Here is a 14,197-nt window from a genome sequence, read left to right as displayed (position 1 = left end):
GTTGTTTTCTTATGTTTGCTGGTAGAATTGACTTTTAAATGATGATTTTGGATGATAAATATTTAATAACATTCATTTGGATTTGATTTGGTTTGATTTTGTTTGATATTTTACGTTTAATATTTGCTTTGGGTTGGTGTGGTGAAAAATTTTGTGTTTCACTCGGGGGCAAATTTTGTTTAACCCTCGTGCTTTGAAACCCTCGCAACGCTCAAGATTCCATTTTTCGAACCACTCGCTACGCTCGTGGTTCAATTTTGGAATCTTTCGCTTGCTCGGGTATCAATATTAGCACGAGCGGTTAAACAACAACTTTGCCCCCTTGTAAAACAAATAACTATTGTTATAGGTGGGAAGGGTAGGTAACATTAATTAGGTAAGTGCATGAAAAATTTCGCTAATAAGTATAACGGGTTGCCACTTATTATGCACGTTATATATTATTTCGCGGATTAGTGCTAATTATTACTTTGTTCATAGCAATATTTTAATTTTAATTGGGTTAGTTTAAGACGTAACCGGCCCTTATCTCAGAGTCTAATGAAGATGTTTTCTCGCCATTTCACCATCCGACCGTTTTACGACTCAATGGTGCATTAGTTAAGTTAGCTTAATTACTTAATCAAGTTAAGACTAGACTAGCCATGGTGACGGTCGCCTGGGGTCACTTTTAAAACCCTGGTTTTATGGTATTTAAAATAACCAAATATCATTTATATTTTAATGGCAGTTAGGTATTTTTTAGGTCGAAAAGTGCTCGAGTGGAGACCACGGACTAGCAAGCGCAGCGTAGGACGTCCACCCACAAGATGGACAGACGATCTTGTTAAGGTCGCCGGAAGACGCTGGATGCGGGTCGCTTCCAACCGGCACGTATGGAGGTCCAAGGGGGAGGCCTATGTTCAGCAGTGGACGTCTTATGGCTGAGATGAATGAATGAATGAATGAGGTATTTTCTATAATGGAGCATACTTAGCATATTGTAACAAATATGCTACTATTGTCGCCTGGCTGACGGGACAGAATAACAACAAAAAAAGTTGATCGACTCAATTGACATTTAGGTACTTTTTTACACAAACCTTAAAGCGATTATGTAACCCTATAGGTATTACTTGGGTTCCGTATTCCGTACCTGCTAGTACACTAAACACTGTTAAAACCAGTGGCCTATTTTATAAAGCTACAAGTTACAATTTACAAGCGGAAGTCTCGTTCTAACACATAGGGTTAGAAAGAGACTTCCGCTTGTAAATTGTAACTTGTAGCTTTATAAAATAGGCCACAGATTGTCTTCCGGTCTAAACCTATTAGGTTCAACTTAAAAGTTGCAGTTAGGTACCTATATCCAGAAAGTAGGTAGGTACCTAAGTTTACATTCTTACTTCTAGACTTGATTTGAAGCCGCATGCTGCTCTTAAGGCTTAAGCTTAGGTACATTAATTAAGTTTGACAGATTAATTATATACCTATTTAAAGTCATTTGTTTACTCTTAATAGCTATATCGTGCTGATAACTTTTTCACGACTGAAGCATGAAGAAACCAACTTAACACGTTCGGTAAGTTATGAGTAGAATACCTATCTAATTTATAATTAATTTAAAGCTTTCTACCTTCACCTTAGCCTAAAAACCACGGAAGATCTAGGTCTTCCTGTCTACGGCTCTTCATAACCAATCACAAGTATCTTTTTGTAAAGCTATAGGTAGTTAGTTTAAGGTGGTTTATGTTCTGCAAACGAACGTTAAGTACCTACCTACCCAAGTTAGCACTTGCCCACAAACTTGACACTCCAACTCAAAATAGCGTAAATCACTTACCTCTTTCAAAAAAGCAAACTATATCAATTCACTCGTCGGCACGATTTCACTAACGGTCTATTCACTCACAGAATCGGTTCTGTATCACTGGTATACAAATTCGAATTAGCATAAGTTATGTTTTCGAATTTTTCGATAAATACACGAAACTTTGTGAAGGAGACGGCAAACCGGCGTGTCGCGTTGACGGAGCGCGTGCATTTCAATGGTCGAATGTGTAACCGTGGTTTTTGTATAGCTTTGTCTCGCTCGCGCGGATGTGAGAGGCTTAATGCTGTATGTTCCCATTGCTTACGTAAAACTACTGTTACTGAGACTTCGAGATCTGTAATAACTATGAGGAATCACAGAGCGCGCTATACTGGTTTAGTTAAGCCTTTTTCGAGTCGCTTGCGCTCGTTAAGCGTTTGAAACAACACCCAAGTTAGGACTAGCAAAAGCAAAGTTCGGGTGCTTGGACCAAGTGGTGCACCAAAGCCATTCATCATTACAAGGGAAAGGGATGCATTCCATTAGGAACGACAAAAAAGTTAATTTCCGAAAGCTTTCACTTTTATACCATCTACATTCTTGGATACAATTTACTTTTTTTTTCTGGGATTTAGTTCTAAGCATTTTTCAAAGCAAGCCGGAATAAATAAGTAATTTGGATAAGCGGCGCCGGGTGGAAAGACACGGGAGCTTGGTAGCTTACCCTGGATTGCTTGATACCCATACCCACGTCTAACCAAAACAAATGTTATGGATAAGTATTGAAAATATTTTTTTTCAAGTTTTTCAACATTCTTTTTTTTTAAGCATGGCCATAGGGATATACAATGCCTAAATAATTGCACTCAAATTGGAAATAATATGTTAATATCTCGTTGGTCGTGTAGTGTATACTGTATTTTTCATAGAAGGTAGGATCGATAGAAGTGGTATACGCGTGCCTCCGTGAGGGACAAAACATACGCAAATGCGACACTGTGATTGGTCGAATTCATTTGTTGCCCACCATTCTCCATACTAATAAAAAGGTGGGGAACAAACAAAAAGTGAGACTGTGACAAGGACAAGCAATAATACCGCTTTCTCTGCTACCTAAATTTTAGGTACTCATATGCATAGCATAAAAAGTAAAAATACCATGAATCTAGGATATACCTGGATCTGGCATGAGTGGTGGGGGTAACTGACAGAACGGGATAGTCTTATGTATCTTTCAGTAGGAGTAGCAGAGACATTGTCGTTTCTCAATATTACATAGCCAGAGAGGCTCGCAGGCCGCAAGTGACAGTTTCACGAGCCGCATGCGGCCCGCGGGCCGCATGTTGCCGACCGCCGACCTAAATGATCAAAATTATTTCCTTAAATATATAATTAGATTGATTTCCTTGATATCCCAAATCCCAACCAGGCGGCTTAGCACGGTCGCGTTTTTATCCCTTGTCACCATGCCTGTCACGTTCTAACAAGTATGTAAGTGCGAAAGAGACGCGCATAGTGATAGTCGATAAAAATGGAACCGTGCTGAGCCGAGAGAACAATATGAAGAGGATATTTTAGGTTAGGGTGAATAAACTATTTCTTGTTATTCTGTTCCGTCAGCCAAGGGACAACAGTACCACAGTTTCTTAGTAGAAATATTGAACCTGGTTCTACTAACATGCTCAGTCTACTACCATCTGGTCCATTATGGAAAGGGATCATAATTAGAGATGCACCGGATATTCGGTTACTATCCGGTATCCGGCCTATCCGGCCATGATTTTAATATCAGGCCGGATACCGGATAGAGACCTACTATCTGGCCGGATACCGGATAGTAACATTGCTTGATTTCGGAGTAAACTAATTGGATTTAAGAAACAGTCTTGATCATAATCGTACTTGTTTATTATTTTAAAACAATTTAAACATTCCACTGACTTGCACGCGCACTCATTTCGAACCTAGAAATGTGTCCGCGCGAACGTTCACTAGGAAACAGGTCAAACCTGCAGAATGCGCACCTGTAAAACTGAAATGTAGGTATAGTTCCGCTGGCCGGATACCGGATATTCGGCCGATGGTCAGGCCGAATATCCGGTATCCTGCCAAACATCTATCCGTTGCATCTCTAATCATAATTACCACAATAAGTATGCATCTTTGTTTAATTTAAATACCTACCTACAATAAAACCAGGGTTTTAAAAGTGACTCAAGAGAACTAACCATGGCAACGACGAGTGACAAGAATAAGTTTGATTCACCCTTTAGCATCTTAAGGCCCCAGTACACAATAGGCCATCGCCGGCCGCTCCAAGGGACGCATTTATGCGTTAGAGGGAGCAAGTGATATTGCCATCTCATTCTACCGCATGGCTGCGTCCCTTGGAGTGGCCGGCGATAGCCCATTGTGTACTGGGGCCTTTATATCGCGTCAGATGTTATATATTTTCAATTAAGGTGTATTGGGGTAACTTCGAAGGCGGGCTAATTTTGGAAAATCGCAAATATGTAGGTACCAAACTAGAAGCATTCTACTGTAGCAATAGTAATCAAGATGCTTCGACAAGCGTTAATGGCTCCTCTACACAATGGGCCAACGCCGGCCACTCCAAGGGACGCAGCCATGCGGTAGAATGAGATAGCAATATCACTTGCTCCCTCTAACGCGGCGGTCGGCAACCTGCGGCCCGCGGGCCGCATGCGGTTCGTGAAACTGTCACTTGCGGCCTGCGAGCCTCTCTGGCTATGTAATATTGAGAAACGACAATGTCTGATAAAGTCATAAATATTAACAAAGTGCGGCCCGCGTCAACTTACTCATCGTTAACTACGCTACTAAAACTACGCAAAAAAAGGTTGCCGACCGCTGCTCTAACGCATAAATGCGTCGCTTGGAGTGGCCGGCGTTCGCGTTGGCCCATCGTGTAGATGTAGAGGAGCCATAAAAGCCGTAACAGACTACCGCACCGCACCGCGACCTTGGTGTAGTGCGGTGCTGTTAGTGTGTCTGTCTTGGCATCGTAGCTCTTAACCTGTCCTATATAGACTACTCTTTGTCTTAACCTCGGAGAACCGCCATTATTATTTTTTCAAATAGGTTCCTCGTACGCGAGCGCTTAAACGGATGTACCGATTTGGATCTGGTTTATTTTATTTGAAAACAGGTTTTAATTCTAGGGGTGGTTCCGTTCTAAGACATGCTTTATCAAAATCGGTTCATCCGTTTCAATGTGTTGGGGATTTTTTTTTTAATCAGCAATGCTATAAAAAAAACACAAAAAATGGATTGTTTATTTTTTATTTTCTTCCATAGGTGGCAAGTACCAGAGTAGTGAGCACAACCTAACATTATGAAAATGGTAACTATTATCAGGGATACCACTGCTAAACAATCTTTACTGAATTCCGTAAGGCCTAGGTAAAATCTAAAGACCAAAACTTACAAATTTAACTTTACATTTCGATATTACTAGTACTTTCTATCTCTATATTTACTTACAAAATCAAATAGGGTGTCAAAAGGTACAGAAAGTGATTTAAAAATACAGAAGGCGTTTTTGTTACAGATTTAGCAGTAAATTTGATAATTTAGGAAAGGTACATTCAGCAGTAAATGAAGCTACGTAAAAGTGTTCAAAATAATCCGCACATGAATTTCGTCGCAACATACGCACACGCGATACACACGAATCATGTCGCTTTTCCGCCAGCAAGATTTTATTGCACGTTATTATAAACGTCAAACTTCTATGAAATTATGACGTATAAATAACACTTGCACTGCTATCAACATCGCTGCAGACTTTTCTTGGTCTAACTCTAATGCCTATGTGATAATGCGGCAAGTGCACATCATTTTAAAATGTTATTCTGCGTAAACACTACTGCTGACTGCACAAGATCGGTGCGAATCTTCGAATGAAGCCTGACGTGAAATCCCTGCGCAGACTGCTCCTACCCCGGTCTATAAGATAATCTTTATTTCTAATGATTTTAAACTTGGAAAAAATAGTTCGACAGGTACACAAATATGCACGTAACCAAGGCTGTCCGCTATCGGTTACAGGCCGACTTGACCGTCGAGAGCTCACGGCGGTTTAAATCGTGTGCTGTGAAAGCTACGTGTCCGAATGGAAGAAGAAAATTCGTGTCGCTCTCGACTAAACATATTATAGATAACATTATGTAAACAAAGATCAGTACAACAATTCGCTGACTGTTAAACTTTCGAATTACCGATACGTTATGGCGAAAAGCTCTTCCGCGTTGGGCGTAAGTGTAAGTGATTTCGGGGACTAGCTTGGTCCTTGAATCACTTGCAGACTTCAAAGCTGGATGATATGCTCGTATGTTCAATATGAAGTGTTTGCAAGTAAATTCGACGGCCAAGCTGTATGTTATGTTGTGCCAACTTTAATGTTAATTGGCACAACACGACGAAGTTGGCAGCAACTCGGTGTTCGTGCAAATAGCGTCCCCTTTTTTCAGCCGCCACCAACTTAACTCGCTTCGAGGTGTTACGAAGCATGACATCAAGTGCATAGGCACATTACATGAGATTAATATCTAATCAAACATAATATAATATGCAAACTTGACTCTATATAACATTTTTTTGAGATTTTTTAACATTTTTTTTATCAAGGTATCGTTTAGCGAATATTAATAAGTACAATATATAAACTTATGACAGAAAATAAAACTGATGGAATCAATGAACTGTGACGTAATAGAAATGAATTAATTAGTTGAATGACTTTAAAAATACTCCACCATACTAATGAGTTAATGTATAAACAGATTATCTGAAGCTTATTTCAGTGCCTGATATGTCCAAAACGCGACATGGTGAGTCCCGGCTGGACATTTCAACCACTCAAACAAACCAAATAAAACATACAACAATACATACATAATAAAAACTGAAAAGACTACACATTAAATTCACGATAGTATACAATATATACATTATTAGCATTTCTAACGGAAATTTTGTAATGTTTTTTTTCTATATTTTTTCGTTTTCAGTTATTACAAACAAAAGTAAATCACACTACAAAAAAATATATAAAAACACGACATATAAAGTAGCAAAATCTGCGTGAAACATTAACCTTTATGAAATTGTAACTAGGCATGGTTTTAAATGAAATAAATAAAGTATTGACGGGGCCTAACACGCGGGCTCGGCAAGCGTACCGCGTAATCAAACTCGTCAGTACCTCCCGACGCTCCGCCTAGAACCGCCCTCTATAAAATGAGGATATAAGAAAATATAACATGCACTTCTTATGCTTTACATAAACTATAATATAACAGTTACGCCTATATGAACCGTTACAATTCATATTAGCAGTAAATTATGTTACAATTTGCCGCCACCGCTTGTATTAGCGCCGCACCATTATTTCATAAGGAAAAAAAACTTCCAACAATAGGTATTCTCGGTTCAAAATTGTGGGGAAATTACAAGCGGGGGCGGCGCAAAAATCCTACCAACCATATAGGGCGCCGGGCACGCCCTCCTCTCGTTACCTCTACCGGCGGGCCTCCCCCGACCCCGAGCAGACCGTCGTGTGTACATACAAGTACAACACCGGGTACTGCCCTCCCTCAAGGGCCCGCCGTCCTAAGATTACATATTGCGGCTACTCAATAAAATCGCCGCGTATAAAACTTAGACATATGGACAAACCGCTAAAACAAACCATCCTCTCTTCGAACCGCGGACGTATCGTCGCGTACGCAATCCGACTCCGACCGAAGTAACAGAACGATATTCCTATACCGTTTCAACATTTAAAATTGAATTTAGATCGCCAGAAAACGTAAACGAAAAAATACTAACAAAAATAAAATAGCTGCTTTACCTACACTTTATAATAACAATTTTTAAACAATTTTGGACGATATTATTGTAAGAATTATATTAAAATCGTCCTCTGTGCTCGATGTGGAATGCTAGCGCTCAGGTTAGCGTTGCGACAGCTAAACTATAACGAATCTACGATTAAAATATGAACAGCTATAACTTTATGCCACAAACAATCTGAAACAAAATTTAGTAAGAGAATTACTTGAAATGAATCGCAAAATTTGAAACATTTTCTCACATTAATCAATCCACACCAAATATTGTTGATCATGTCGTCGAGCGCGAGCATTCCACCGAGCAGCGTCACATCAATATGAAATCGCTACAAAGAAAATGTTTAACTAAAATTAATGTTACATTAAACTCCTCCCGCAATATCTACAGTCATAAGATATGTTAGCACATGTCTAGCCTTGCAACACTGTCCGGTAAACTCAACTTTCAAGGCTCCTCTAATCCTATTTTATTGCTAACTTTCTTCGCATTATGCAACTCGAAAGTGTGTCGAAACACCCACATCAGTCAAGGACGCGTCAAATTGCTCTCACATAGATATTTATCGAAATAACAATACACTTGATGAATAAAAGGCGATATATACACAGAATGCAGATGGTTTCCTTTAAAGAAACTTAACTAGAGTGACGCCCCGAAATCACATCAACTCGGATACTGATGTTTTCAAACGGATGAAAGGTCTTTACAGTATAACAGTGTCACTCAAAAGTATCCTCGCCAATGCGATATTGGGGCTATCAAAAATCGAAACTGCTACTCACAAAAGATCTGCACTCTACCACATTCGACAGCGAATCGCTTCGCCGCCGAGTGTTCCACGGATCGACACCGCACCGAGAAACTCGACTGCCGGAACATTACGTAATCGAATCGTTAACGCGAATTTAATAACTCCCGCAAGGTGAATTCCTCTACTAATGAACACTGAATACTAAAACACACGTAACAGAGACTTATTGCTTCAAACTGAATGTCAACTCTTGAAAATTTTCTTCTGTCGTAGATTTGTAACAGGAACCAAAAGAACACCCAGGAATTAGTATGTTCACGGCAAGATTTTATATCCATTTTGGCCTAAGTAATCTGCTTTTCGAGGCCAGGCTTTTGTACTTTTCGAATTCCTACTCTCAATGGGTCCTCAATGGTTCCGTTTCAAGTCTAGGGGCCGCATAGGGTAGCCGAGTTTTCCGTCGGGGTGGAACTAGCGAGTCAGCGGGCGGTCGAGGAGCGTGCAGCACGCGAGGAAGCGGGCGTGCGGGTGAGAGCACGCGGCGGCGCAGCGTAGCGCCGCCGAGTGCCTCCGCTTGCGGTCCGGGGCCTCCGGCGCCGTGTAACCGGCGTGCGCCGCGCTTATGTCCGAGAGCAGCTCCTCCCAGTCGCGCGTCAACTCGTCCGGAGGCAACGCCGGTCTCGGAACGGGCTCGGCGACCGGACAGGAGTCGCAGGCGGTCACGTCGCACGTCCAGATGCTCTCCATCGCGCTCGGGCGCTTCTTCTTAGCGGAGCCGCCGCAGTCCTCGCACCAGAGCTCGGCGCGGTCCGTCTGGACGGCGGCGTCCCGCTGCCGGAGAGGGAAGCGCAGCTTGAACGCGTCGTCGTCCAAGTCGGGGCAGCGCTGGGCGGCGGTGAGGCGGAGGCGGCCGTAGTCGATGGTCTTGTCCTGGCGGTACTCGAGGTAGCGCTCCGTGGAGCCCTCGATGTAGACGCCGCCGGAGTCGCTGCGGCGGAAGGGCACGGGGTCGAGGTCGCCGCGGATGTCGAAGGTGTCGCCGTCGCGGTAGCGCGCGCCGGCGTCGCGCTCGATGGGGCGGAAGTGCGTGCGCGCCGAGCTCAGCAGGTCCGAGCCGGGGCGCGAGGGCGCGGGCTCCGCCGCCGCCGCCGCCGGGGCTGCGGCCGGCGGCAAGGGCGGCGGCCGCGGCCGGGAGCAAGGGGGTACCTAAAAGAGAATACCCTAGTATTAATTAATTGCAGAAAAAGAAGAGCAGGTCAATTATTTCTATCCGGTTAACAAAGAAACGAAGACTGGTAACTAAAAGTTAAGTAAATTTGTCTAAAACTGTTCACAAAACAAGATTGTGCACTGAAGGCAAAAAATTCAAAATACAACTCACGAACCACATAAAAGTTCAAAGTTCAAGGTGACTTCTAATACCTAAACTTTTTTATTAATTGATATGCATACTAAATTATATGTACGTATGTATTACCAAAATGCTAATAAAATACGTCAACGATGTAAAGCAAAAGACCAAAAAACCAAGTTGACTTGGATACACAAACACATTGCAAGAAACGGTGAAATACCTATGTTTCAAATAAAATGAAATTACCTCGACGAAGCCGCTGCGATCGCGGCTATGGTTGATGGCGGTGAGCGAGCGCATAGTGCAGGCCACATTCTCGGCCGCATCGTAGATGTCCACGTCGGAATAGACTGCGAAGCTATCGGCCGGGTCCGCTATCGCCACCGCTCCCACCTCTGCCTCCGCTTCCGCCTCCGCCAGCTGCAGCGGCCGCAAGCGGTCGTGCAGCGCCTCCGCCAGCCGCGACGGTGATTCGCGCTCCGAAGCATTCGACCATATGCTCTCCGTCAAGGACATCATGCTCTTCTCCACCGACGGGTCCGCGAACAGGTTGTCCGACGGCGAAGACAACAGGTCCTGAAAGTCTATCGGCAGATCCTGGTACTCGTCATCTGGAGTATTCTGATCTTTCCAAAGAGCTTCGATCGAGCGGTCAAACTTTGCCTCGAACTTCGCGTACATCTCGTCCTCCATGGGGGTGCGGACCCTAGGGTTGAGGTTGTCGTTTATGACCCACTCGGTATCTAGATCGAGGCTGTCGTCCCACGCCGGCACCATGTTCTGGTTTAATCTGAACTTGACCTGAGCTATCTCCTTCAGTTCGTCCGTGACGGTGTTCTCGCAAGTACCGTAGCCCTCGTCGAGCGCTATAGCCCTGATGAACTCTTTAACGGGGTCCTGCGTGTCCATATCCCACACACCCTCGTGCGTGACCCACTCCGGCAGACACTCCTTACTTTCAAAAGACCGACTGTAACTATTGCAGCGCTTCTTGTTATTTTTCCTCTGCCCGTGGTAAGAGTTGCGACGTTCCTTTAACTTCTTCTTGGAGTTCCAATCTTTACTGATCATAGACAGTTCACTTTGCATGTTGACTTTTTGATCTGCGTCTGACTTGCGACACCAGGCGGGAGGCGGTAGATAGTACTGCAGCGGCGACTCTTGCCCTTTCTTTAGCGCCGGGAAAGCAGCGTAATATCGACGTACGGCCTCTGTCTGGTCCACTGAACAAGTGGGCATGCCTGCACGAAGCGTGCTACCTTGTTCCTGGATGTCTTGGTATCTTGTGCACTGTTGATCAACAATGTTGTCAAGATTGTAGTCCTGGAAATAACACAAATGCAATTTTAGAAAACTATACACCTGCAGTTGCTGTTAATCCTTGAAGCGAATTTGCCTTATCTAAGAAAGATAAGTCATATCTCGAGTAAAAATTACTTATTACTACATAATTATGATGTAATTTTTCTTTGTAGGCTTTACAAGCACTTAATGCAATAAATCAAAAGTATAAATAAAAGATTGCAAGTCATACTAAAACCTAAATAATACTTCCAATTGCAAACTGTTCTCTATCTACAATTTTATTGTTATTACAAATATTAAAATGATTATTATACTAAGTTATGTATTGTTATTTACATATTATGTAGTTTAATATTTGTGACAAGACTGGACTAGGGACTACAAAGCTAAAGGGGCCCACTAATTAACAGTCCACCGGACGGTATCGGCCTGTCAGTTAGAACAAAATTTTAACAGTTCCGAACAGCTGACAGGCTGATACCGTCCGGCGGTAATCTGTGGAGCCCTTTAGTCTTAAAACTATGGTGAACTTGCAATAAAATGAATATGATGCATGTATAGATACATATATAAATTAAATATGCAGCTTCAGACAATGGAACAAAGGAACAATACTCCCAAACTAAAGTGCGATCAAATCAAGGGGGAACAGCAGAATGTGCTACCAACCAATCCTGGCAAAATAAGGGGAGTGTACAATGTGCAAATGCAAAAAATATCACAATGTATTTAATTTATTCACACCTCACACAAGACTCTTAAAACAAACTTTAAAAATGCACATTGCAACACTTTACCAATGGATTTATCCATAACATGATGCCAGACCGACCTTTTTGCTAGTATTCTTAACATTGTTAACCATCTTCACTATTTTCCCACCGTTTACATCTCTTTCCAATGTTATCGAGCACTGCATATCCTCTTGATAGTGAAAACAGAAGACAATGAGTTAAAATAACACCAACCCATAAGCTCATATCATAAGGCAAATGTTTATTAATTAGCTTTTCCTCCATTGAGTAATGTGAATTAATTTAAATTGTTTCCTACCTAATCACCGAGCTATTTATTATTTCACATAACCATTATCAGCCTGGCCATAGGCACACTTTGTTCATTAGTGTTGATGTTTATTTGTTTTCGTGTAAACAATGAACACAACTGATTTGGAATTCCCAGTTTGTGATAACTTGATAAATCAAACAAACAAAGGTTATGTGGCACCACATATTATGCCATTTACAATTTTTAACTACTTCAAATGATAAATTAATGTATCAGATTCAGCTTTGTTGGAAACCATAGCCATTAGCCGTAAATTAATAAGAACTGGCGTGTTACAAAAAACATTAATGGCAAAGTACAATAGCTATAGAAAAAATGACATTGAAAATAATTATTGTATGTACGGCAGATAAAATAGACAAGAAATAGCAGATAACAAGGAAATTGTTGTTTGAATCGGTTACCTGTGTGGCTTGTGTGGGTATCAGATGAAGGAGCTTGGAGTCTGGTTGCGTTCTCGGGATGTGGCGGGCCTGCAGGCAAGTGCCTGGCTCTCTCTCTTGTGCTTACGCATGCTGCCCGGGATACTCTCTGCCGTTATCTAACACCATCATCTGGCTCAAAAATCGAGGGTCCATTTTACAATTGCCGTGGGCCGTGTGATTAAAATCGATCCTTAAGAATACCTTCGTACTAATACATCATTAATTTCTTTGGCGTATTCTTTGCTTGTGGTTCGATTTTAGACGGTACCGCGTCTAGTGCATGTGCAATCGCATTGTCACTAGCTATTTTCGCAAATGACGCACTCGGTGCACCCCCTTTATCTGCAACACAGAACGTTTTATTTATTTTTCGATAAACACGTGATGTTTATTTATGTACAAAGGTCACTGGGAATAATAAGTACGCGGAGTAAAACCCACATAGCCGCCCCGCCGCGCTAAATGGGTCGATGGCGCCAAAACGTCATAGTGGTCGAGGGTGGATAGCTACGTTACGATACGAAACCTCCTCGAGGGAGACGTCACCACAGAACCCACTTATCAACAAAGCAAATCACGTCGGGCACGTACCAGACAGTTTGTGATTATTTTTCACTGAGTCACAATCACTGGTTCAACAGATATGATGCAGTTTCACAAGAGGTGACAGTATTACATGATGCACTTTCACTATGGACGAGGGACTTACTTCCGTGTTGTTTAGTGAAAATGGACTGCTTAGAACAATAGACACTCACCTGTAATAGTTTATATGGGGTTAAATTAACATGATATATTTTATACACACAAACCCCACATGAAAAAAAACATGGCAGCCGTGATGAGTGAGAGTCAAAAATGCTAATTTTTGCGCAACTCGGCAAAGAATGGAAGAGACAACTTATCGACCAATCCAAATGCTTAGTTTTTCAATTTTTTTCAACATGGCCGACTAACTTCTTCTCTCGTAATTGTTGATTGGCGGAAATGTTGCGCAAGCATCCTATTGGTTGTTGGCGTTGTATAACTTCCAATAGAATGTTCGCTTGCGAGCCGGATGTACAAGTTCCTTGCGCCATGTTTTACCGCGAAGTTTAAAATTTAAGAATGGTTGTCATGCGGTGATTGGCCTCATGAAACAAGGACAAAGACACGAGTCAGACGTCCTGGCAAGGTCAACGTTCTAATAAGCGGACACCTTTATTTTTTTAAAGATATATAATTCTAGGTTATCTGAACTATCTGAAGGTTTCAGGTAACTAAAAAATGTAGGTACGCTACATCCAACAGCAAACCCAGTATTATGGGTCGTATACACTCACCGACCTATCCATAGTGTACGTATGTTGTTGTTTGATGGATGATGATAGGTACTATCCGAGGGTACTATCAAGAAAATAAATCACCACCAGCCGAGCTTACAATCCACCATTTCACTTTTAGTGTGATGTTGGTTGGAGAAAACATAGAAGTATTTATTCTTATATCCTCACTTTGAGTGGTTAAATACATATCTCAGCCTTTACATTTAGTATTTTGCAGGGATTATAACAGTAACAGTCAAAAATGCCTCAACATTGACTGACATTAACAGGTCAAATGTCTTGTAATTGAAGGTTGTGATA

The 14,197-nt window shown here is 42.0% G+C and overlaps 1 protein-coding gene across 2 annotated transcripts; it reads right to left on the bottom strand.

The window, feature by feature from the left end:
- Window positions 1-5,081: 5,081 nt before the first annotated feature.
- LOC134794169 (uncharacterized) lies at window positions 5,082-13,486 on the bottom strand. Of its 2 annotated transcripts, XM_063765890.1 has the most exons (5): window positions 13,331-13,486; window positions 12,552-12,914; window positions 11,912-12,003; window positions 10,021-11,097; window positions 5,082-9,626 (listed from the first exon to the last, which is right to left on the bottom strand). In XM_063765890.1, exons 3-5 carry the CDS (start codon window positions 11,996-11,998, stop codon window positions 8,892-8,894), a joined length of 1,899 nt encoding a protein of 632 aa, XP_063621960.1. In that variant the 5' UTR covers window positions 11,999-12,003; window positions 12,552-12,914; window positions 13,331-13,486; the 3' UTR covers window positions 5,082-8,891. The 2 variants fall into 2 exon arrangements, with proteins under 2 accessions (XP_063621960.1, XP_063621961.1); XM_063765891.1 differs by lacking the exon at window positions 11,912-12,003 and having other exon boundaries at window positions 13,331-13,482.
- Between the last annotated feature and the right edge of the window lie 711 nt (window positions 13,487-14,197).

The sequence above is a fragment of the Cydia splendana genome, chromosome 10, assembly GCF_910591565.1.
Source record: "Cydia splendana chromosome 10, ilCydSple1.2, whole genome shotgun sequence".
NCBI lineage: Eukaryota > Metazoa > Arthropoda > Insecta > Lepidoptera > Tortricidae > Cydia > Cydia splendana.
Note: the sequence above shows the minus strand (reverse complement) of the source record. Positions and strands in the feature narration are given on the sequence as shown.

Bases quoted from the DNA above. Each gene is read 5' to 3' on its own strand.
- LOC134794169 (XM_063765890.1), bottom strand. From the start codon at position 11,998: ATGCAGTGCTCGATAACATTGGAAAGAGATGTAAACGGTGGGAAAATA. The intron at 11,098-11,911 runs GTCGGTCTGGCA...TGTTATTTCCAG, and splicing joins TTAAGAATACTAGCAAAAAG to GACTACAATCTTGACAACAT. The intron at 9,627-10,020 runs GTAATTTCATTT...ATTCTCTTTTAG, and splicing joins ATCGCAGCGGCTTCGTCGAG to GTACCCCCTTGCTCCCGGCC.